General features: G+C 36.7%; 1 protein-coding gene across 1 annotated transcript in view; it reads left to right on the top strand.

Annotated features, from left to right (window-relative positions):
• Positions 1-410: 410 nt before the first annotated feature.
• Positions 411-26567, top strand: part of Rnmt (RNA guanine-7 methyltransferase) — a 48180-nt gene continuing 22023 nt past the window's right edge. The window contains exons 1-11 of the mRNA XM_071669202.1: positions 411-576; positions 2026-2185; positions 2844-2962; positions 3391-3532; positions 5678-5811; positions 6589-6697; positions 10392-10624; positions 11025-11198; positions 13091-13258; positions 14998-15195; positions 15682-15855. Coding sequence (XP_071525303.1) covers positions 478-576; positions 2026-2185; positions 2844-2962; positions 3391-3532; positions 5678-5811; positions 6589-6697; positions 10392-10624; positions 11025-11198; positions 13091-13258; positions 14998-15195; positions 15682-15855 — 1710 coding nt within the window. The 5' untranslated portion in view covers positions 411-477. The remainder of the gene's footprint in view (positions 577-2025; positions 2186-2843; positions 2963-3390; positions 3533-5677; positions 5812-6588; positions 6698-10391; positions 10625-11024; positions 11199-13090; positions 13259-14997; positions 15196-15681; positions 15856-26567) is intronic.

A 26567-nucleotide genomic window follows, 5' to 3' on the forward strand; every position in this document is an offset into this window, starting at 1 on the left:
AAGGCGCTAGCGTGTTAAACAGTTTAATCAACAAATAAAAACCCATAGTATTAAATAATTTCCAAGCAGAACTTTAAATTCATGGGAATACGCAGGTCCAAAATATGATAATATAGGATCTTTATTCCACATCATAAGACGGAATATTACTATTTAGTTGCCATTCTGTCCTTTTAATCCAGTGGCTGGAGTCTGTTTGTTTACATGGATCGGCCGATGACGTAAAATGTTGACATCCCAATTTCCTAAAGAGGCTGAGTACAAAGCCACTGAAAATTAATCTTAGAAGATATATTGAAGGTCTCACGTGACCTATAATTCAACTTAGTCTTATGCGAAAATTAATTTTATTAAGTAAACTAAGTTAGATATATCAAAACAATGTACCTAGCCAGGCGAGTAAGTAGTATCAAATATGTCTTCCCAATGAGAGCAGAGTAAACAAGCTGGGGGAAAAGGGGACTGAGTGTGTAGGAAATGGCTGATGAGGCGCTAATGTCAGCAGCCCTTGCTAGATCTCAGTCCTTCCACACCTTTAATACACCACAAACTGCTGCCAATAAAAATGGCAATAATGTAAGTAGGTTAAGGAGGAGGGGGATTTCCTTCCTGGACCTTAAGGTTTGTTGTTTTTTTTCCGCTCATTCTTCTTATTAAATCTTGACTTATCGTACTACTTCCTTTCAGGATATATGTTTGTTTTAAAGGTATGGCCATTTCAACGGATGGGATATGATCATATGAGGTGTGTGGAGTGGAATTATCAACACAAGTGCAAAGACGGGCTACATTGAAGGAAGATTGCTGGACGAAAGGAGTGTAGGCGATAGAACAGAAGCTTTAGGGACTCATGAGGTCTTTCATCCTTAGCATTTCTTAATTTGACAAAAGTGAATATCAAAGGACAATTGTAGGAATGAATTTACAATCACATGGTTACTGTGGAACCTAAGTCATCAGGTTTGCTTGTTTGAATGTCTTATTCAAGGTTAGTGGAGATTTAACGTGGTTACAGGTTAGTGAATATTTAACATGGAAACAAATTGAAACATTGCCTAACGTAGGTTACATTAGATATGAATGGGAATGATATGAGACAGTAGCACCGTACTGAGGAAGATAGAAATTAATTATTATGGTACTTCTTGGAAGGAAGGAATTCTCAAATATGGATGTTAGTGTGCTCATGTCTCCATGTAGAATGTAAAGTATATGATGTATTATTGAAGATGGTCTATAATAGTTTGGTTGAAGGACATGACGAGAACAAGGAAACAGAGAAATATACAGATTTTGTTATAATTTGCTGAAGGTTACATATATATTTGATATGAAGATGTAAGGAAGCAAATGTTGACCATTTATAGTACAAGCATTTTGTGGGTGGATCTGTAAATGTAGACATTAGATTTTTGCTGATAAATAAATTGCTTTCGTGAATAAGAGGTACTGTATTAACATGTAAGCTTTTATTCATTTAAGTGTCTTGGACGTGTAGTTGAGGACATATATAAGGTAACTCAAAATTTATATGTACTTGATCAACTTCATGTATTTGGGAACAGATTTATGTATGATTAATTGGTAGATGGATAATTGTAGGAAGCTGACATTGAGTTCAATTAGCATAGGTTACCAGTGCATTTACTCTTCACTCATTTCATGTCAGTGTTTTTAGATAGTTGTTGGGCATGAGGGGGCCTGAATTAAACTTTACCCATATGCATGCTGGTTTAATTAGCATGGCATCATATACTTACCTTGTGACTATGTATGACTGCTGTTCTGATTGGTGGTGAAGTCTCTTTGCTTCTTGTGTGGCATATTTTTCCATGTGATATGCTCTCTGATGGAGGCTAGATATTTATCTAGACTCAGAAATGAGTTTTCGAAACTCTCATCTTATATTTAATCTTGATCAACATCTTCCTGTAGACCTCAAAAAACATTCATGATTTTGTTGTTTGAAGCAAACTTAAGGTTTGATACTCATGATAATTGTCTTGTTTCTTCTTTCCTTTACAGTTAGAATGTCGTGTTTGTGAGGATGGATTCAGCCTTGGAGGAGATAAAGTTCCTCGCCTACTGTTCTGTGGCCATACACTCTGCCATGCTTGTTTACTCCGCCTACCTACACACGATAACAATATTCATTGCCCATTTGACAGACAGCCTACCCCAGTTGGTATGTGCTTTATGTAAAGAATTTGCGATGATTTTACTTAATCTCTGGAAAAGTACAAGACCCTATAATTACTGTGTTTGCCTGTTTTTATGTATTAGTTTTAATTTGAAATTTTTAACAAAATTCATATTCATAATTGTATTCTTTTCAACTGCATATGATTTTGCTTAAGAAATGGCCTCTAACTTTGACCCCTCCTTTTGCTCATATTCTTCATTCATGCTCACTTCATTTAGATTTGTAATATGGTTCCAAGAACTCTGTTCTCTAAGAAAATTCAGTAACTTTAAGTATGTGATTTAGACTTCTTTCTGACATATTAACACACTCAGGGTCTTGGGTCGTGTGACTCTCCCACCCTCTCAGGGTCTGTGGGCCTAAATATGTGTACACTCTTTTTTAATTGAATGCTGTTTGACTGAGATGGAAATGCTTTTTTTTTTTAAGATATATAGTACATTACATATTATTGATGACATATCTTGTTTTATGAATTATGTAATATGTGAAGTATGTATATAGGGAAGATGCATGGTAACTTGAAATATCCTTTATTTCAGAATAGGTTTACCATCAGTTAATCTGAATTATCAGAATTTTATCATGATGTTAAATGTTGTATAATGATTAATCACCTTTTATTTCTGTGCTCTGACAGGTCCATCAGGGGTTTGGGGCTTAAAGAAAAACTTTGCACTTCTGGAGTTGTTAGAGAGGCTTTCTTTGTCTCGCTCTGATGCTGTACTTTTGCCAGAGGTCCTCATAAAGCAGCGAGAGGTAAGCATTCATATGGTTGGTAAATCACAAGCAAAATGTTGAGAACACTGGATGTGTTTTTAGTCCTGTTACCACAAACCAGCTGAGCTTATGTATGTTTGTAACACAGTAAGTCTAGTAATTGATACTCAATTTATATCACATATACATGATATACAGCTGTAGCAGCATGAATGATAGGCTGATAATAACTGTGATTATCCTTAGTGGTTTAAAAACGGTATGGTAATTCTAATGGTACATTGATATTTAGCAGAGCTAGTCTGGCTTCTTTTTAGTAAGAATTTATGTATTTTTGTCTGTGACTTATGTCATTAATTTTTTGTATTAGGATCAGATGCATTAATAATCCCATCTTGCCCTTGTAGACAGTTCTCATCCCTTGGTGTTTTTGTGACCCTTTCTGTGACTGCAATGTTTTTTCACAGCTGGGTATATCTTGTGATGAGGATGAGGATCACTTGGCTGTCCTGTATTGTACTGTTTGTGCATCTCATCTATGCCTTGAGTGCTCTGAACGTACTCATGCCACCAGGACACTCCACAAGCATAAACGCATTCCTCTCTCAGGTTAGTTAAAAAAATTGCATGGTAACTCCTATGTATGCTATTTTTAGAGAACTCATTGTTCTTTATGATTTTTATTTTTGTATGGTAGGAGCATTTTATGTTGTAAGTACTGGTAGGCAGCCACTGACTAGGGAGGTATATTGCTGGTACTACCTTCCTGGGTATCAGGAGGGTTAGTGATGGTCATGAAGTGAGCCAGCACTTCTGTAGTTTTCAAATATCTGACCAGGTAGCTATCTTTTTTTTCTGCATTGCTCACATGTGGACAGCTGGCATTCTGCTCACAAACTTACGCTCTCTCCTTGTTACACATAACATTTGACAGCACTTTTACAAATCATTCTTTGTGACAAGATTTTTTCCTGCGATGAGTGATATGCGCTATCCCTGCCTTTTGGCTAAGTGGTAGGAGGAATAGATGTAGTAGGTAGGAATATTTAACAGAAGCTTTAGGTAGAAGTAGTAGGGAGGAATAGTAGGTAAAAGCATTAGGTAAAAGTAATAGGTTAGAACATTAGAAGTAGTTGGTAGGAACATTTGGTAGGAGCCTCTGAAAGCACTACACCAGGGTTGTTCCCATGCCAGTGGCCTGTCAAAGGTGAGTTACGAAAGACTAAAAAGCAGTACTTTGGTTCGCCAGTTATGGAGACTGTTTTGTTGTGGCCACTCCCCTTGAGGGAGTTCCTGAAGGGAACAGGCATCAGAGATATAGGTAGATCACCCCCTCCCTTACATATGTCAGGGTTCTGTTCTGACTGACCAGTTGGATCTCAAAATGGACATAAGTCAGACACATGTCAGTATGGCATGTAGAATTCGTATACCTGTACAGCATTCTTTTACTCTACTCATTTTCTATCGTGATTATCTTGTTTTTTATTAACCAGCTTTGTTATATGATTCTGCCATTTTTTTTCCTTTTATTTAGGATTCTTTAGTTCATATTTCTTCATTTTTATTTTTTAAGTTACACTTTTTTTCTGGTTGTATGTGCAGATGGTTGTGAGTGGCATAGATCATAAGAAGGGGGTCAGGTGTAGATATACAAAAGTGTTGAAGTCATGCCCTTTAACATTTTTCAAGGTGAACTTTCCTCCTTGTCAGTTGTTGGTTTGAAATGGTTACTGAATGCTGTGCTGCCCTATCCTTTATTTTTGCTGAAAACCTATATTTCTTTCTGCTCCAACCACTGTAGAATTTTAGTTTTGCCTCATAGCATTTATCAGTTCTATGTTCCCATCACTATTTACATTGGATTGCCTGGGTCTCTCTCTCTCTCTCTCTCTCTCTCTCTCTCTCTCTCTCTCTCTCTTCTCTTTCTCTCTCTTCTCTCTCTCTCTCTCTCTCTCTCTCTCTCTCTCTGAGAAGGCAGAGAGGTTGGCAAGTTATTAGCAATTGTGACAATTCCAGCATCACAAGCATTTTTTTTTCTTTATCCTTGACCACTTGTCATGGACTGCAGCTTTATACCATTGAGAAATGTTATTGGGCGGTAGGGTATCATGTCTTGGAAATATCATCTCAGTCTGAAAACATTTCCCTATCATCTGGAATGTTAGAAATCAGTGAATGATATTTTTGTTTCTAAATTTGCATTCATGAACACTGGGAGCCTTCCTTTATATCAAAGAGTGAGAGCTTACTCTTACTTGTGACAGCACCAGCAGTTATTTTTTTTTCTTTCTGCAGTATTAAGACTAAAGTTTGTCCTCATCATTAAACCTTTTCATATGACTGATAGCAATCAGACTTGTACACTATCCTCACTGGCTTGCTCACTGTCATATGTGTGGCATATTTCTGATAAGTAGATGAATATCAGCTTTGAAATGCATAGGATCTCATTTTTAAAGTATGAAAGCTTTCTTCTCCCAAGTGATATTCATTCCGCTGTTTGAATGTTTTGCCCTTGTCCAGATGAATGATATCATTGTACAGCAAAGTGGAAGGATTGATACTCTACCCCCATGGGCGTATAACTGTAGCAGATTTGTTTACAATTGTGTATTGGTTTTCATAAGATATATGTTTACTTTACATCAATCAGACTGAATCAGCTTGTAGTTAGTGTGGCATTTCTCGTGGATGAAGTCATTAGTCACAAAAAAGAAAGAGGTTTCTCATGGTTCTAATTTTTTGTTACAGAAAAACCTCGTGAGAAACCAAGATGTGCCGATCATTCTTTTCACCCAGTTGAGTTTGTGTGTCTAGAAGAAGACTGCCAATCTGCTCCTCTAATGTGCTTCATTTGCAAAGACTATAAACATACAAAACATAAGGTAGAGTACATAGAATTCTGAGAGAGATACTGTGTAATTACCTATTTGTATAGCATGGGGAGGAAAATTTACACACATTGAATTTCATCAGCCATATACAAAAGAATTTAAATTGGCAACAGATGGTTAGGACCTTAGCAGGCTGTTTTTTATAGTGGAAGATGTCAGAAACTTGCAGATTTGTTTAATAGAATTTGCAAGGCATATTAAATTTTCAAAGAGGAACTCAGCAAACTTCTCATGTAAATGAGCAGGCACAAACAGCATTATCATTGAATTGAATTAAAAAAACTTTTAAGTTTTCATAAAGTTATTTATGGTTTTGTCCTACTTTCAGTCACTTTAACTAGTTGATCATCTCATATGTAAATGATCCAGTTGAGACAATAATGCTTTATCTCATTCAAGGTAAAATTTTTGCCCTCAATTTCTGTTTGATTTATTACTCAGAACATTAAGCACATTAAGAACAAAAGAGAGGAACCTTGATTAAGAATTTGAAATGAAGAGGGAGCAAACAGATGTCATTGAAGGATTTCTGGAAAATTCCAACTCTGGCCTGTTACATGCACAATAACAGTCATGCTCTCGTACTCACACATGAATTGACAGAGATTACAAGACTAAACTATTATTAATACTAGAGAAGCAGCAAGTTTTAAGCTCTGAAGAGGCCAATGTGGCAATTTTGTAATCTGCCTAGATAAGTCAAGTTTTTAAGCTGCTAAAGGGCTTTGACAGTCTGCATTTTGAAATAGTTTATTCTGCATTTTGCAGCATATCTTACTGGAACAGGAAGCTGAGAGGATTCGTTCAACCATCGGCACAGCCATACAACACATAAAGAGAGTAGCTCAGGAACTCACTGATTCAGCTCATAAACTTGGTGAGTACTCTGCAGAAACACAGAAAAGAATAGAAATTCAAGGTTTTTCATTACTTTGAATTCGTTTCATATATATTTAAGGGATGTCCAAGTAGTATTTTTGTTGACTTAGAATGGTCTTTGAAACACATCAAGAGAAAAGTACTGTAATTGCCTGCTACTCTATTGATAGTTTAAACCAAAATAATCTGAGAATTGTGGACCCAAGTTTTTTGTCTTTTTCTTTCTACCAGATGTTGGCTTCGCTTATATATATATATATATATATATATATATATATATATATATATATATTATCCCTGGGGATAGGGGAGAAAGAATACTTCCCATGTATTCCCTGCTTGTTGTAGAAGGCGACTAAAAGGGAAGGGAGCGGGTGGCTGGAAATCCTCCCCTCTCTTGTGTTTTTTTAATTTTCCAAAAGAAGGAACAGAGAAAGGGGTCAGGTGAGGATATTCCCTCTAAGGTCCAGTTCTCTGTTCTTAACGCTACCTCGCTAACGCGGGAAATGGCAAATAGTATAAAAAAAAAATATATATATATATATTTTTTTTTTCTTTTTTTTTTAAACTATTCGCCATTTCCCGCGTTAGCGAGGTAGCGTAAAGAACAGAGGACTGGGCCTTTTTTGGAATATCCTCACCTGGCCCCCTCTGTTCCTTCTTTTGGAAAATTAAAAAAAAAAAAAAAAAAAAAAAAAAAAAGAAACACGAAAGGGGAGGATTTCCAGCCCCCCGCTCCCTTCCCTTTTAGTCGCCTTCTACGACACGCAGGGAATACGTGGGAAGTATTCTTAATCCCCTAACCCCAGGGATAAATATATATATATATATATATATATATATATATATATATATATATATATATATATATATATATATATATATATATATTACAGAGGTATAAGTTTGTTGAGTATTTCTGGTAAATTATATGGGAGGGTATTGATTGAGAGGGTGAAGGCATGTACAGAGCATCAGATTGGGGAAGAGCAGTGTGGTTTCAGAAGTGGTAGAGGATGTGTGGATCAGGTGTTTGCTTTGAAGAATGTATGTGAGAAATACTTAGAAAAGCAAATGGATTTGTATGTAGCATTTATGGATCTGGAGAAGGCATATGATAGAGTTGATAGAGATGCTCTGTGGAAGGTATTAAGAATATATGGTGTGGGAGGCAAGTTGTTAGAAGCAGTGAAAAGTTTTTATCGAGGATGTAAGGCATGTGTACGTGTAGGAAGAGAGGAAAGTGATTGGTTCTCAGTGAATGTAGGTTTGTGGCAGGGGTGTGTGATGTCTCCATGGTTGTTTAATTTGTTTATGGATGGGGTTGTTAGGGAGGTGAATGCAAGAGTTTTGGAAAGAGGGGCAAGTATGAAGTCTGTTGGGGATGAGAGAGCTTGGGAAGTGAGTCAGTTGTTGTTCGCTGATGATACAGCGCTGGTGGCTGATTCATGTGAGAAACTGCAGAAGCTGGTGACTGAGTTTGGTAAAGTGTGCAAAAGAAGAAAGTTAAGAGTAAATGTGAATAAGAGCAAGGTTATTAGGTACAGTATGGTTGAGGGTCAAGTCAATTGGGAGGTGAGTTTGAATGGAGAAAAACTGGAGGAAGTGAAGTGTTTTAGATATCTGGGAGTGGATCTGGCAGCGGATGGAACCATAGAAGCGGAAGTGGATCATAGGGTGGGGGAGGGGGCGAAAATTCTGGGAGCCTTGAAGAATGTGTGGAAGTCGAGAACATTATCTTGGAAAGCAAAAATGGGTATGTTTGAAGGAATAGTGGTTCCAACAATGTTGTATGGTTGCGAGGCGTGGGCTATGGATAGAGTTGTGCGCAGGAGGATGGATGTGCTGGAAATGAGATGTTTGAGGACAATGTGTGGTGTGAGGTGGTTTGATCGAGTAAGTAACGTAAGGGTAAGAGAGATGTGTGGAAATAAAAAGAGCGTGGTTGAGAGAGCAGAAGAGGGTGTTTTGAAATGGTTTGGGCACATGGAGAGAATGAGTGAGGAAAGATTGACCAAGAGGATATATGTGTCGGAGGTGGAGGGAACGAGGAGAAGAGGGAGACCAAATTGGAGGTGGAAAGATGGAGTGAAAAAGATTTTGTGTGATCGGGGCCTGAACATGCAGGAGGGTGAAAGGAGGGCAAGGAATAGAGTGAATTGGAGCGATGTGGTATACCGGGGTTGACGTGCTGTCAGTGGATTGAATCAAGGCATGTGAAGCGTCTGGGGTAAACCATGGAAAGCTGTGTAGGTATGTATATTTGCGTGTGTGGACGTATGTATATACATGTGTATGGGGGTGGGTTGGGCCATTTCTTTCGTCTGTTTCCTTGCGCTACCTCGCAAAAGCGGGAGACAGCGACAAAGCAAAAAAAAAAATATATATATATATATATATATATATATATATATATATATATATATATACATACATACATATATATTTTCATACTATTCGCCATTTCCCGCGATAGCGAGGTAGCGTTAAGAACAGAGAACTGGGCCTTTGAGGGAATATCCTCACCTGGCCCCTTTCTCTGTTCCTTCTGTTGGAAAATTAAAAGAAAACAAAACCTTTTCTCAGTCATTTTACCAACAACATTTGCAGTCTTCCTTCAAACATTTCTGCTGTTAAACACCATTTGGATGTTCATACTCCTTTTAGAGACTCAGCTGTTTGATAACAATTTTAGTAATCCCTCTCATACCTACAGCTGCACTGTTTATTCATAATCCAGCTTCAGAGGAAGGGTTTTTGCTTATTTTTGTATCATGAACCTCGAAATCATTACATCATCTGGCTATTATCTCAACTATTACTGTTTTCCTGTTTTGCCAACTATTCTCAACAAAGTAAGATATTGTCTATTCTCAACAAAGTAAGATATTGTCTATTCTCTCAACTATTACTGTTTTCCTGTTTTGCCAACTATTCTCAACAAAGTAAGATATTGTCTTAATTTTTGCCACAAGGCTATGATATCTTACCCATAAACTGAGGTCCTCTATGTAGTTGTTATTGTGAACTCTAGTATAGGGAATAGTTGAAATCCCTCCACACAGATTAGGGGGTTAAGTTCTCATGTTTTCCATATTCAGTGATCTGGATCAGATTATCAACCACTCTACTCATATTTTAGATTTAGATTGTAGATTTAGGTTATGAGGGTAGAAAACCCATTTTCCCAACATATGCAGATGTTTGAGCATATGTTTGTTTCCATCATCTCTTCCTTATTTCCTCTTTGAGAAAGTTTTTTTTTTTTTTTTTTTTGCCATAAAAGGCCCTCTGCATGTACACCTGTGGTCAGTTAATGAATAGGGATGGGTATGAGCATGGTACCACTTCACCTCGGTGCTCTGATACCTCTTAGGCCTGGATGGTTTGCTTCATGGCTATTGTCTCATGAACAAACATCTCTCAGCTTCATATTTTTTGTGATAGTTGGGGAAGGGTAATCCACACAGATACGCTACATTTTTTGAGATAACACCATATTTTAACCTCTAGTCTAGTACGTGCTCTCTCAAGATGCTCATTTGGCTTCTACTGCTGAGAATGGTTTTGCATCCTTCAAAACCTACATATTTGTAAGATTTATTTGTAGGGAGTTTTCTAGTTGACTCATAATACTGTTGTCTTTCAGCATTGTTTTCCCCATATGTTATATCCTTTCCTAAACTCACCAGAGAGTGTGGCCCGACAGTTAGAAGGTTCTGCAAATGATAGTGGTTCATCAGATGTGGATGCAGGTGGAACTGCAGAGGAGGCAAGAGCACGTGTGAGACAGTACTTTGCACAGTTAAGAGAACAGCTTAATCGGCAGGAAACTCAGGCAATAACTGTTTTGGATGCACACATTCGTGAGAGGTTGTGTTCTATACGTCAGCAGCAAGAGGATATGACCACACTCTTGTCACAGGTAGATGCTGGCTCTTTTATCATCTTATGTTTTCCCATGAGGGGCTAATCTCTTAAGGTAAGAAAGTGTTTGTTGATTCAAGACCTTGCCATGAAACAGTAACCAGTGTAAAACATACCATGATAAGTACAATTCTACTTTAGCTTTTTAATTCCAAGGTCAAACCCATTTCTTAAGGATGAGAAATTAGAGCATTACATATATCATCTTGTTATTTTTTCTTAACTGGGCAAGAAGTAGGTGATTTATTGAAAGCTGTTAACTGCTGCTTTATATGTTGACAAAAACTTATGATTGATATGATGTGGAAGACATGTTATTACATTTTGTTATATTATTTATATGTGTATAGTATCTATATTGGAGTGTATGGTAATTATTAATTCTTAATTTTTGACAGATGGTTGCTGTGGTTGTTGATGGAGAGCGGGCCATTCAGCAAGATGACGGTAGGTTAATCATGGCCTCACGTGATCTCTCTGGTCGACTTGCTCATGTTACTTCTCAAGAGCAGCAGTTGGTGCAGCTAGCATCTCTAGCTCCAGATCCTTCCATACCAATTACCTTTACGAAGGTGAGTATGGAGTATGGTAGTGGTTGTACAGTGTGGCAGTTGTTTCACCAAAATTATTTTTAATGAAAATATATAAGAAAACTCTCCATAATTTTGAAGTAGTTAGGAAGTAACTAAGCAAGTATGAAATAAAAGAATGGAAATACTGATATTTAGGACTTAACAAACACTTACACCCCTGAATAGTGATGTACACTTGCTTAGAAATCAAATCATTATGTGCAAAAAAAAAATTAAGTCATCTATGCATATATAAACTAATATATAAAAGAAAAATCATGATGTCTCCTGGTCAGGCACCTGTATGCTCAAGTGTAATCCTTCTCCATCATTTGCTGCAACTTCTTAATGCACTTCATTTTGAATTAAGCAAGCAAGGGTTCAGGCCAGCATTCATCAAACTTTCCCAATTAACATGCTACAAGTGTAACGATGTGGTATACCAGGGTCGACGCGCTGTCAATGGATTGAACCAGGATTGCGCAGGAGGATGGATGTGCTGGAAATGAGATGTTTGAGGACAATGTGTGGTGTGAGGTGGTTTGATCGAGTAAGTAAGGTAAGGGTAAGAGAGATGTGTGGAAATAAAAAGAGCGTGGTTGAGAGAGCAGAAGAGGGTGTTTTGAAATGGTTTGGGCACATGGAGAGAATGAGTGAGGAAAGATTGACCAAGAGGATATATGTGTTGGAGGTGGAGGGAACGAGGAGAAGTGGGAGACCAAATTGGAGGTGGAAAGATGGAGTGAAAAACATTTTGTGTGATCGGGGCCTGAACATGCAGGAGGGTGAAAGGAGGGCAAGGAATAGAGTGTATTGGATCGATGTGGTATACAGGGGTTGACGTGCTGTCGGTGGATTGAATCAGGGCGTGTGAGGCGTCTGGGGCAAACCATGGAAAGCTGTGTAGGTATGTATATTTGCGTGTGTGGACGTATATATATACATGTGTATGGGGGTGGGTTGAGCCATTTCTTTCGTCTGTTTCCTTGCACTACCTCGCAAACGCGGGCGACAGCGACAAAGCAAAAAAAAAATAAAAGAATAAAAAAAATAAAAGAAAAAACACAAACAAGTAGTTAGACTATCTTGTATTGGTCTTTAGGAGTGCTGAGTAAATGGGAGGCAGGGATGTGTTTGACACATAGCTTGAGATAAGAGGATAGGGCATGCAGGTCTTATTTCTTTCTCTTGAACTTGATATCGCACAGTCTGTCGTATCTATCTATATCTGATGTCCATTCCCTTCAGGAGCTCCCTCAAGGAAGTGGGCACAGTGAAAGGTTCTCCGTAACTGGTGAACTCCATTTCCACCTCTTATCCTTTAATGCCTCAATCTTAGCATTGCACTGGCAGAAGGGGAACTTTAGTTTAGTGTTTCCAGTGGCTGCTACCTAATGTTCCAACCAACTACTTCTACCTACTGTGTCTTCCTTATATTCCTGTCTAATGTTCTAACCAACTGTTTCTTCCTAATGCTCTTACATAATATTCCTACATACTTCTTCTTCCTAATGCTTGTGCCTACTACTACTTTATCTAGTGGTCCTACCATCTTGCCAGAAGGCAGAGCTAGTGCACAGCATTCACCACAGGAAAATCTAGTTACAAAGAGTGAGGTGTGTGAGTGAGCTGGCTAGTTATAACTCTAGTCTTAGCTGTGATCATGCAACTTTTTCATATTTATGACTCGTATAATTTTCTTTCTTAATTGCATTCTTAAATCTTACACAAAGTTTACTTGTCTATGTAGAACAAGAGGTGAAGCAGTTGTAAGACCTTGCAGTTATTTTGTTTTTATTATACATCAGTGCCACATTGGTATATATGATAAACCTTGTTGAAAAGAGATATTGTTTTCTGCTATCTCATGTTAGATTTGTTGTATTCATCAGGATAATCGTATTCATATTGGAGCCAGAATAGAAATGCGTGTTGTAACTCTTGGTCTAGATGGTGCAGGGAAGACATCTATTCTATTCAAACTGAAACAGGATGAATTTGTGTCAACGATACCTACAATCGGTTTCAATGTGGAAACCATTGAGTACAAAAACTTCAAGGTAGGTTCTTCTCAGACATGGTGAATAATTGATTTTGTATAGTTCTGTATTGTTTTGCAACTTTCTTTTAATTGAATTATGTTAACCTTTTACTGCAGCAATGTTGATATTAAAGGTGCACTCTGTGTGGGATAGTCTCAAATATTCTGAAAAAGAATATCTCCATAAGTTTCTTATCATGATTAACTAGAACATATTTTTTTTAATGCAGTGATATGCAACTCAGCCTGGTGAGATATTGTTTATGTATGCTTCACCTCCAGATGTATGAATTACTGGTGGAGTATTTGTAGTCATATGTAGTGAGATGCATGGTATTTCTGATAGTGTATTAGTCAAAAACAATTGATTATTAAAGGTTTATCAGTAATATCTAGTAACTTTTAAGAGTGATACTATTTCAAAATAGTTATATAAAATGAGCCTGCCGGTACCTTACAGGCTCCTTTGACACTTCTACAAGTAGATAGAAAGAATTAGGCTGCAGTGTATGGAAACAATGTGTAGGCTGCTGTTACAAACAGTAATGGCTGTATGTGAGGAAAGATTGACGAAGAGGATTTATATGTCAGAGGTGGAGAAGCGGGAGACCAAGTTGGAGGTGGAAGGAGGGAGTGAAAGAGATTTTGAGCAATTGGGGCCTGAACATACAGGAGGGTGAGAGGCTTGCATGGAACAGAGTGAATTGGAATGAAGTGGTATACCGCGGTCGACGTACTGTCAGTGGATTGAACCAGGGCATGTGAAGTGTCTGGGGTAAACCATAGAAAGTTTTGTGGGGCCTGGAAGTGTGTGTGTATTAGTGGATGGGCCATTCTTTGTCTGTTTCCTGGTGCTACTTCGCTGACGTGGGAAACAGCAATTATGTATAGTATAAGGAGTGTTAGCTTCTGGTTCAGATTAAGTGGAATTGCTTTATGCAGTGTCAGAATAAATTCAGGACCTGTTTGTCTGTTACCCTTGTTGATGACTCATGAATTTCATCATTACTCTTGTCACTTATTTATTACTACCTTTCTTGCCACCGCTTGTGTATGCACAACCTTCATTACTGATATGAAAGGCTGTTGCTTGAAAGCTAATGATAACAGCTAACAAAGATGGCTCCTCAACCTCCCTCTTAACCTTTTTAAGATTTGCAGGGAATACATAGGATTTATTTCATCATAGCTCTTTGAACTAAGCTCTTTGAACTATCCTGTGTCTGCATTTACTGTTTTTATTTTTCAAACTCTTATTGGAACCAAAAAACATAAGTAAATGGATATGTACAATATGGAATGGACATCAGAACTAGTGGCTTTGTTTTAAGATGTGTAATGCCATCAGTAATATTGAGTATATAAACTCAGATTGCATTGCTGATTGTGTTTATGGCATGTCATATGTTGGTTGGAAGAGTCAAAGAAAAATACATTACAAATATAACTAGATGCTGGATTTCCTGTCTTTTTTTGTAATTTTCTCAACTGACAATGCACATTACCTGGTTATATGGAGAAAAGTAATTGGTCTACACAGTTTTTTACAAAGTGCTGAGAGCCTTATGAAATTATTTTACATTTGCTCATTGAAATAACTCACCCAAGGGCACCAACAATTTCACCCGCATCCCACTCCATCCACCATTTTCATCAGGTTCCCTCCCCATGAATACAGAAAAATACATGTGAGAAATTTCTGGAATCACAAGATGTAAATGGTAAGATACAGTTGTTCATAAATTATTTCTTTGACAGTTCACTGTATGGGATGTTGGAGGTCAGCCAAAGCTGCGACCTCTTTGGCGACACTACTACTTCAATACCCAAGCTATAATTTTTGTTGTAGATGCTACAGATGTTGATAGACTTCCTGAAGCTCAGTCAGAGCTTACAAAGCTCATGACTGAACGAGAATTAAAGGAAGCTTCACTTCTCATCTTTGCGAACAAAGAGGCAAGCTACTAAGTTTTATTGGTTTTAGAGGTTGAGTAATAGACTATAGATCAGCTATCACAAATCACATTTCTTCTGCCCATGAGGATAAGCATAGAGTTCTTAGAAGGAAGATTTTGCTCCTCTTTCCTTCCTTTTTCAATGAATTACTAGTGACTAGTAAGTACATATGGCCATGAACACTGTATCCTTTGAATATACTGACATTAAGATATACTATTAGGTTTATTACCTTAAGTATCTTTTCTTAGATCAGTCTGTATTTTTTTCGTTTATTTCATAAAAACACAAGCATCAGTTTGTTTTAAGATCTAAAGATTTTATCCCTTTATTTTACTACTTTGGAGTAAAATATTTTTGGAATAGATATCATACCTTGATTTAAACCATTTCATGGAGGAATCTCATTCAAGCAAGTACTGAATTAATTCATTTCATATTCAGCATATCAGTTTGTAATAAATTCTTACCCATGTTTATTAACAGAACTGTGAACGAGCACTAGGTATGGCAGCCTTGACAGATAGTTTGGGAGTGCACAAGCTGTGTCTTGGACGCTCTTGGCACATCCAACCTTGTGATGCTCAATCTGGTAGTGGTTTACACCAGGGTCTAGACTGGCTAGCACGGCAACTGGTACCCTCAGAAGTTCTCAATTCAGCTGGATAATCATATTATCCATTAAATAAGAAATAGTTAGATACATGGCAATATATGTAATCTATTGAAAATATACACACACATAGTGTTTTAAATATGGTTCCAAGAATGGAAGGGTTTGGTGAGCATTTCAGTGGAAATCGTTGAAAGGTAAGAAATGTTAGTAGTAGATAGGATGCTATGGCATTCAAAAGAATTATAAAAAACTTAATAGTTTGCTGGCATTTGTTACTCAGAAGTTTGCAGTACACTTAATTCATAATATTTTATAAGAAAGTAGTAACCTATTTATGGGGTTTTGATTGATGTCTCTCATGCAGTCCAAAGAACTGCAAATAAGTAGATACCTGATCTTCTGAACTACAAATGTCAGAAACTTACAAACGATTCATATCACTTTTTTTCAAGTCAATATTTTCTCTATATTGTACATGGAGTAGAGTTTGAACATCTTGAGCTGTTTATAGATTGTTAGGAAATTAGTAACTAGATTACATGTATATCCATTTTCCATTTCATCCATATAAAGAGGAGTGGCAACAGCTGATAATCTTGAGAAGCCATGGTTACTGTTCATTTTAGATAGCTTACTTTAACACCCAAAGATTTTACAGAGGTCATCCCATGTTTAAGTTGAAAAATTGATCATGTCAGGTTTAATGCTTACATGAATGAGAGGCATTAAAATCTTCCAGTATCTAGTCTGCCCTCCAGCATGCAGTATAGAAAAAAAAAAAAAAGGCTTTTCCCACCTCAGCACGTTAGCACATAAAAAGATAAAAATACATGTTCACTTTGTACAGTGTAGGATTATATTAAACATTTTCCCATATTTTTATATTAATATAATGGACAGTTAAGAATTAAGGTTTTATTTATTTAAATGATGTTATGCTGAATGCTTTTTGAGAATCTATAATGTTTTATGAAGTATGAAATATTAATGAAACAAAAATGTAATATGAAGAACATTTTAGACTTGCTCATGAAAGCCATATTGAATTCCTTTAGTTTTTCACAGTGTAATGAAATGTTTTTGAAATTCAGCGTACAAGTTAATGCAAATAATGTTAACAAGTAACTTAGCTACTTGGTTGCCAAATATGAGGTAAACCAGTCTGTTAGTAACCTCTGAATAAAGTTAGGACTGAGGTAATATATCTTATGATAAGTCATGAATTGACCAAACATATAATTTGTTATTATGAAATTCCTTAGATTAGTGTTTGTGTATTACTCTGTGATAATAATACGAATTTTACCAAAAGTAAAACCCCCATATATCATCAGTTTCATTCCCATTTACATGGGTAGGTGGTGCAAAGAGGCATGCATCTTTTGGAACCCAACCTCCATCATACAGCCTCGAGAAATGCCCATGGGTAGATATGAGGCACATGCAGTATGGTAGGCTAAAGTTGCAAGAACTTAGATATGCTTTCTGAGCATGAATTAACTCTTGATATAGACGTAATGTATAACAGATTCTCAATACTGCAGTTAAAGCAGCTGTACTAATGCCTTTTTGCTTAATTTTCTACTTTGAGTTCACCTTACTGGAAGAGCTGTCTCTGTATGGATGCACAAAATTTTGAGGAAAAGTTTTTCTTTAATGAGTTATAATTGAATGTAAATTAATCCCATTGTACTGATTTTTCCATTTTCTGTGCAAGAACATTTTGAATACATTTTCAACATAAATTGCCTCCATCTAAACATCAAATCAAAGAATTAAACATCTTTTAGTTACATCCCTTGTAAGTTCATAAACTATAGTGTTCATGAATTCCTGCAATATTTTGATGATCTTTCATAAGGAACAAATTAGACTTTTCTTGAAGTATAAAGATTATGGGAATATGACCAGCAGTTTTGAAATGTTAACCAAATTGAAAGTTTCCTTACAGAAACCCAGATGCTATACCATCAGATCATATGGCTTGGCTTCATGAAGCATCTATCTTTGCACAGGCATAAACTTTTTTGTTTCATGATAGCTAAATTTCTCACTTGCTCCTTTATGCTGTCATTGGACTGAACCAGGGCATGTGAAACGTCTGGGATAAACCATGGGAAGGTCTGTGAAGCCTGGATGTGGATAGGGAGCTGTGGTTTTGTTGCATTACACTTGACAGCTAGAGACTGAGGGTGAATGAATGTGGCCTTTTTTGTCTGTTTTCCTGGTGCTAGCAGGGGGTAACAATGCTGTTTCCTGTGGCACAGGGTAGCGCCAGGAATGGATGACGGTAAGCCAGTATGAGTATGTATGTGTGTGTATATGTATGTGTGTGTATATGTATGTCTGTGTATGTGTATGTATGTATATGTGTATATGTTGATATGTATATGTGCGTGTATGGGTGTTTATCTATGTATATGTGTATATGAGTGGATGGGCCATTCTTTGTCTGTTTCCTGCTGTTACCACACCGTTGCGGGAAATGGCGATCAAGGATAATAGATAAATATACATAGTTTATAATCTCTCTGTAAAAGTTTTGTCAGGTTCACTCTAACAACAGCCCTCTTATTTGTTCTGTGTGATGTACAAAAGCTCTGTGGGCAGTATTCTTTCTCCTCATCTTGTGTATTATATGGTATGTCTTATCCATACTCTGAAGTCTGATCACATAGTGATTTACTACCTAAGTCAGAGTGATTAAATAAAGCCTCAGAGCATTTGCTTTATTTTCTGTTGATCAGTATATATTATTAGTATTTGTTTCTTCCAAAAATTACAAATATGTACCTTTTTTGGAAAATGATTCTCCAGAATTAGGTTTTCAAACCACATTCCCACACACTGGCAAAGGGTAGGGACACCCAGCTCCTTGGGGAGGGTTTGTTACCTTGCTACCTATTTGAAAGGCCTTACTAATTTAATCAGATAATCTATCCGCTTCCATTTCTTCAATCGTTTTATCATTATCTTAGACTTCAGTTTGCATCTTTATTCAAAAACTTGGGATTTCAATTTTTGAGGTTGGAGATGTGATGAAAAACATTAGTCTCTCTCTTTCTCTAAGCTGAGAAAAATAATCATATTCATAGAACAAGATGTGGAGTGAGTGCTTCATGCTCACCCTGCTATTAGTGCAAACTCATTGCTGGTACTTGTAGGTGGATAGGTACTCTTTCTATGTGCCAGCCCTGCCATTATGGCACAGTCTTGGCGTAAGTACTTGTAGGTAGGTGGGTACGCACACAGTTTCTCTCAAAACTGGAGACTGAGAAGGATTAAGAAAGATCTTAATAATTGGCTAGAATATGCTGGTTTAAAAACAACAAACGTGGATCTTTTTTTTATTAGAAAGTTAAATGAGGAAAGTCCTCGCAGACATGGGAATAGAGGAACAGTGAGAACATGAAATAAAGAAGGAACCTTGGAAAAAGGACATAAAGAGTTAAGCGGGAAGAATAAGATATATGATACACTTTGAAAGCATGTTGAAGAAATTGAATAAAAAAAGGACTAAAACTTTACAAAGCGGAAGAAACAAAAGTCAAATCTAGAATTCTTTGGAAAGTACATATCATCAAGGTATGTTAACAAGACTTTATTTTGTTTTTGTGGGAAGTTAGCCAGTTCACAAATCAGAAATCTGCAAGGAGTGAGTACTGAAACCTTCATGGGAAGACGAGACAAATGGCCAAAAACAGTGTTGGACGAACCCAAGATTGAAAACTGTAATGTGTACAGTGGCAGAGAAAAATAGTATTATGAAAGAAGCAGCATACTATGGTTATAGTTGTATGCAAGCCCTGTTTCATTCCAAAATCTCATCATAGGAACCCTTGGATAATCTTGGTTTGGTCACTTCAGTGCTCATGTCAGTCAAAAGGCTGTTATGGATGCTTGGTAATGATTAAAGAAATAAGGAAGGAATCTCAAAGAACAATATATTATGTATTGTTTAGTATGAATGCATAGAGTTCATATTACTTTTTAAGTATTGATTGTTATATGCATAATTTGACGTCATATTCCAGATCATGATTTTCCTTAAAAATCACCTCAGAATTTATGTCAGTAGGGTGGATAGAATGTGTGAATAAGACAATCTGTTAATCTATCGTTTATCATTAACTCCTTTCCCACTTAGATGAATGGATCAGGTGCCTATATACACTTTTTCTTCAAATAGATTTTTTGCAGAACTAGGGTCCCCAATCCCAACTCTGCTTGACTGGAATAAGGGCTGCAGGGACTCATTACCTTGAGTATACTTGCTACTATAATACCATCCTGAGTATTTAGTGGTTTCTTCAGTAACATGTTCTAGGTTTATACTGAGTGATGACCACTTTGCTTTTTACACTTGAAAGAACATTTCAAAGGCCATGCCCAAAAGTTTCCCCAGTCCATTAAAATTGTGATAGAATACCCGAACCATGTACCCCACTTTTGTGTTGTACTTTAGTATATTATGTCTGTTTAGAACTTGTTGATGCTCGATTTTAATTGTTAAGATTATGTGATTAAGCATTAGGAATCTAGTCCAATGAATTAAGTGTATTTTTGTCATGTGCATTTATGCCATATATTATACAAATTTGACATTTATCACATAGTTGTTATGTGTTAGATAGTGGTCTGACTGAGTCAATTATAAATTCTCTGTTGTCACTGCAAATAGATACTTATATGTTGCAGGCTCTTGACTTGTACTTGGGTTGAACACAAGTAACAGTGTTTAATGAAGATCTGAATTAATATCAATAGTTTTTTGTAACCTTGAAGACTTAGTGAGAAAAAGGGTTCTGATTATTCAAGACTATGAAAAAGGTTCTTAAGATTTTTTTTGAGAAAAGCTAATTTAGAAGTATGATTAAAAGAGGAAATCTTCTATACAATTAATTACATCCCTAATGATTAGACACATTGGTAATTAGTGATTAGCACACAAGTTAGATAAAGGTCTGCAATGTTGGCAGTATCTTCCAACAGGTAACACCAATCCCTTTCCTGCCCTCATACCATGCCACAATGGTTTCACTTAATGTGTTTGAACTATGTGCATGTTGTACCAAGTGTGTAACTTTAGCTAAAACTGCTCTGGTTAGGATCAAACAATCTTATGACTCAAACCTGTACAAAATATACAGGTTCCCATAAATGGATGGAAGCTGCTTTTTAAGATGATGGACTCCTTTTTGCCAAGGCAACCAAACCTCTTTACACATAGGCAAAGCAATTACAAAAATTTTCCATGCACAATGGAGGCAAATCTTTTTTCATGAAATATATCTTCTTTATTGTTATGACCAACTAGAGTGTAATCTTTAAAATAAAGGTATATAAACATCTCAACCTGATGGGAGATTATTTACAAGGGCTACGTGCCCTAGAACTTAGGTGTGCTGCTGCATATTTCAGTTGTATTTTTAGGCATACTAAGTGGGATATGTGGTGATTTAAGTGTATTTTTCACAGACAAATTTGATTATTAATGGTTTTTATCTGTAATATCTGTTTTCATGTAAGAGTGATATAGCATCAAAAATTATTACATTAAATAGGGGTTCATATCTCGTACAGGCATCCTTAAACTCTCCAAATAAACTGAACTGTATATGAAAAGGTAAACGCCAATAGTGTTAGGAAACAATATTTTTGATCACTAAAAGTACTAAAGGGCTTATGTTTTACCTTTAGGTAGAGATGACCAATTCAAGAATTAGGTCTCGTGAGGTCAACTACTGATGAAAAGGTCTCACGAGGTCAAATGTCTTCTAAGAGTTAAGCATCTGATGCACAGAACAGAATATAAGCTCTTGCCTGAGACAAGTTTTTATTGATGGACATAATTTTGTTAAAAGCATTAGGTAGGAGCATTAGATAATAGTAGTCATTAGGAACATTAAGTAGGGGCCTCTACAAACACCACTAGATTTGCCCTGTGTCAGTGGCCTGTTAAAGGCGAGGCTCTAAAGGCTAAGAAGCAGCACTGGAGTTCTTTAGTTATAAAGACTGTTGCCGTGGCCACCCCTTTGAGGGAGTTCCAATTGGAACATGCGTTAGAGATATAGAACTAGATAGAAAGCAACGCAATACTGGTTTGTTGGAGTTATGAATCAAGGTTTTGTATGTAAACTTGAGGAAATAATGATCTTAAAAGGCTATATAAAAGATAAAATTTATACCTCCTGACAGATATATGGGAAAAATCACAAAATGTGTCATATATTTTCCTGGAAATTGGGTCAAGTTACTTTATAGGTAGTTACTGGCGGTACGTAAGGTACATGTGTAAAGGAAAGTAACTGTGACATAGATAATGTGTAAATAACCCTGGGAGAGAACAATAGTGGTGGGACAGAACTCAATGCTTTCTTGTTCATTCAAGATACTTGGCGCCGCCCGGGAAAGTTTGGTACTCAAGAACAGGACGAGTAAGGGAGTACAAACGCTTCACACTACCTTTTGTAGGTACGCTCAGGGATATTTGAAATCAATTAGGCTATAAAAAGTGAAGTGTGAGTTTACACAAGATTGTATACAGTAGCCTCAAATAGATCAAAAAGGAGATTTGTAATAAGGATCACAGGATTGTATACTGAAGTGAGATGGTTTTTCAAGTCAGAGCGTGGAGGTGGACGAGAGGCACACCAAATGTTATGAGGTAATCAATATACTCAATGAAATTGAAATGTTTGTTAAAACCATATATTAAAGATCATATCTTATAATTAAGAATCAGGAATAGGTACCAGAAATGGAAATCTCTGTAACTGAGAGCATCAATGTCGAAGCTAATGACTAAATGGAGTAGTCTAGTTTAGGGCTGCCACCATTGTTGTTTGTCGAGTGATTTTAGCGTGCAGTTGAGACTCATTGTATAAGGCGCTGTTAATGAAGGTACTATAGTGTAGTTGTCATAGAAATAGTGCTGGAATTTGTCATAGAAATAGTGCTGGAATTAATGTTGTTATCGAAAGGTACGTCGTTAAATTGTGGATTTTATACTAACTGAATCCCTCCCCTCCATTTCTGCCTTACACATTTAGTGACCCAAAAGGACAATTGAGCAGAGTAGCAGATATATTTTGATTGATTGAAAAGACTCTGGATTTACTCACAGACCTAAGGTCTTTTACTCAAGCTGGATAAGAATATTAGTTATTGACTAAGATTAGCACAAGCATTGATTCCAATAGGACAAATAGACGATGTGGCATGTTAGCGCAAATATGTTCTCTTCCAGCAACTTGGAGCTCCTCTCGCTCAAAAATGTTCTCTTGCACACATTCCAACAACTTGGATCTCCTCTCGTTTTCACCCCTATACCTATCAAAGGTATCCTAGTTTGTATTTCCTTATAAAAGAAGTCTCTAATAGGAGCTTTACCACTGCTCTCCCTCACGATTATGCCGCTTCATTACCTTAATTAGATAGTTGATATACCTCCCTTTGAGGACTGTACTCTGTTAGGCTTATTGTAAATACAAATTTTGTCCTACTGTCTTTTTAGGGTCAGTTTGGTATTACATGCTGAGATTTGACGGTTTTACTCACTAGTAGTGGCAGTCTTTCCCTATAGGAAAGGCAAATGATTTCCTGGGTTTGTACACTACAATACCTATGATGTCTGGTTTACAACCATTCTGTTTATTCAGAATTCAAGCTCTTTTCCAGTCTCATGAATCATCAGTTTTTGTATATATGATTTATAATGTGGACCTTTTGCTGATTCTCCTTGCATTACTCTTGGTTTATACTTGAATCTGTTGGCCTCCTTGGTTTCCTTTGTCCAGTCCATGTAAACCCTTTTGAATTTCTCAGCATCTCTCGGTTTCTCGCTACTAATGGCTGTCCAGTCACTCTTGTAGAATATATCCCCTTCTCGCTATTGTTAAAAGGCCTTTTTTTTTTCTTTAATGGCATCGTCCGTGTAGAAGGTATCCATGCTTATGTTCCCTAATGGAGGGGACTGTCTTGTGTAGGATGTGACGCTGCCTAAGGCCACGCCGTAGTACTGTGTTTAAGGAATCTGCATAAGAGTCTTATGTTTTGTCATGACTGTAATAATTTATACTGAGCGTTAGACTACGACTCCACCGCCTCTCATAATATCTGCTTGTCTTTAAGGATCAATACTGGCACATCGCCCATGTCGCTTTTTTGAAAATATACATACGGGAGAGTGAGGCACACTGGCTGAAACCATTTTACTGCTGGAGTAAACCATGGTAGAAGACACCAATGCCTTAGACACCCCTTTTTTATTTTCCAAATATCTAATTACACAGTACAGGGAGGGAATTCTTCCCTCGTGGAAAGTGCGTCTTTTGAGCATCCTTTGCCATGATACGGTAATAAAAGACATCTTATCTCCGTGATAATATTTCTTATCATAATGACCATCTCCTAAGTCTGGCTTACAATGATTCCTTTACTGTTTACAGCTTGTGTGATTATCTGTTTACATACAATATAGGGAGTTCTGAACTGATCTCTCATAACCTGTAATCATATAACTTTCCATGTCATTGGCCACTGTGCGCGTTCACAGTTTCACCACAAGCTTACGACGTTTTAACAGGTTTCTTGTTATGACCTCTTTTTTGTGTGAGTGTTTAGCGTCATGACGTTAAATGTTTTCATCGACCATTAGAGTGATTCCATGTTTGAACAATAAATTATACTTATAGTACAGAATTAGGAAAATGTTTTTATAGCAAATGAAGTTGCTTACAAGGTTAGGAAACTTTTAACATCCAACACTGTTTATACGATAATCTAAATAAACTACTTTTATTTCCAATGATGAATTGATATGACATTTGATCACCACATATGCACATCGTATTTTCATGATTCTGACATGTTTGAATGATAGGTCATTTTTTTTAGCACATTTCATTGTCAAAATATGGAAATTAGATACCGGTTTTATTTACTTTGTTATTATTACTCTTTAGAAGGTAACATTGCCTTTACTTTTGCCAAATTATGAAATCTAGTTTCATCATAGTTAGACAATCGATTGATGGTTTTTTTTCCAAAAGAGGCAAAGTTTCCCAAATAGTACGCCATAGTAAAACAACTGTGTATTACATACGTGTCGCGTTTTGTTTAACTACCACACAAAATTTGAGACACAACAAAAGATTTGAGACTTTGTTTATTTACCGGTAACCTGTTACATATTTACTGGTTTATTGCTAGTGAAGAACAGGCGCCTCCAACACATTGAGTTGGACTGCTGAGTAAGTCGTAGTGATGAGAAATAAGGGATTGTGCAGAATTAGCTTCATAACTCACAAGAATGAATGAATTGAAGCCCTATTATATTAGTCCCAGGAGTTAAGTTAGCGGTATATAGGCGAAATTCTGTTGCTGATTATGGTCATTCTTGGTGCCATGTAATATGGCCATTGATTGTGCTTCATTACATGATTTTCTCGATGATGAAACATTGCAGGACAAGTGATTTTCTTTCGTGGCAATGTATTTGCAATGGCTGCAGTTACTACTGTTGTGTTCTTTGTTTCCATTTGATATAACATCCATGCATGAGCTAATACAATCACTCCATCATGCAGACTTTCTATATATGGCACTGCAAAGATCGTACTCTTAACTCCACATTTCTACCATCAAATTTACTCATGTTTACCTAAAGAAGTAAAATTAGTTGCTCCGAGTATCTGTTGTCCTCATTATTCAATTCAGTTTTGGACTATTTTTGTCTTCTCAAGGATTCGTACTATGGTTTCCCCAGTCCTGAGTAGTCTGTCAGAGGTAGTGCGGCAGATTTGCTGATAACTTTTGCAAGAATCAAAGAGTTCCAAGAGACATACTAGTACCATAATGCCCTCAGTGGCTGTACATTAAAACCAGTTGAGTGTGATTTGGAACTTCATCAGGCTGCATTGATAGATTATACAATAGTGAGGAGAGCTATGAAGATCAGGGATAATGTGGACTTTATGAAAATAGAATTAGGTGAAACATTTTTAGAAGTCAACAAAGCTTGCAAAAATCTCACCCGGTTTTATCTGAACACTCAGATTTTCCTTATTTTCACTGTTATATGAAAACATATTAGTATTGTTGCCTGTCCATTCCACCACATGTTGAAGTTTGTGCTTTAGAATGCATTTATATGCATGTGCAATGTGCGCCAGTGAAGTTGCTATTGTAAACACAAATTTTCTAGGACCATACTGCATTCACCCATTAAACAGAATATGACCCCATTCAAAAATTTCTAACCATATTGACCACAATTTGCACTATCTTTCAATTTTTATGATTTACATACAGCTTGTGATGTAAAAATTGTTTTGGGGATACAGTAGATTGGCAGATACAGTAGATTGGCATATATAAAGTTTTGGAGAGAGTGATATAAACACTTGTAGGGCATGTAGTATTAACTATTTTGTGAGGTGTCTGGAAATTTGATTTGAAAATCTCTCTTACCATCACTGCATGTGATTGGTCACCTACATGATTAATTGATTAATAATTGTTTTTGGGTCTTCTAGTTGTGAAGGTAAATTTTATATTCCTGTCCTTGGATATCCTTAACATTGGCTCTTAGATGCTGGTTAGTTGGATGGTGGATGTTTTACAGTTTTGCTACATCCCCATTGTTGCTTAGGGTGAGTTTGTGATTGTTTCCATACCTAGGTGGTATTATTTTCATAATTGATTGGGCATTTTATTTGTAATATTTAAAAGTTATTTTGTAAAAATTTGGACC

This window comes from Panulirus ornatus, chromosome 14 (assembly GCF_036320965.1).
Source record: "Panulirus ornatus isolate Po-2019 chromosome 14, ASM3632096v1, whole genome shotgun sequence".
Lineage (NCBI taxonomy): Eukaryota > Metazoa > Arthropoda > Malacostraca > Decapoda > Palinuridae > Panulirus > Panulirus ornatus.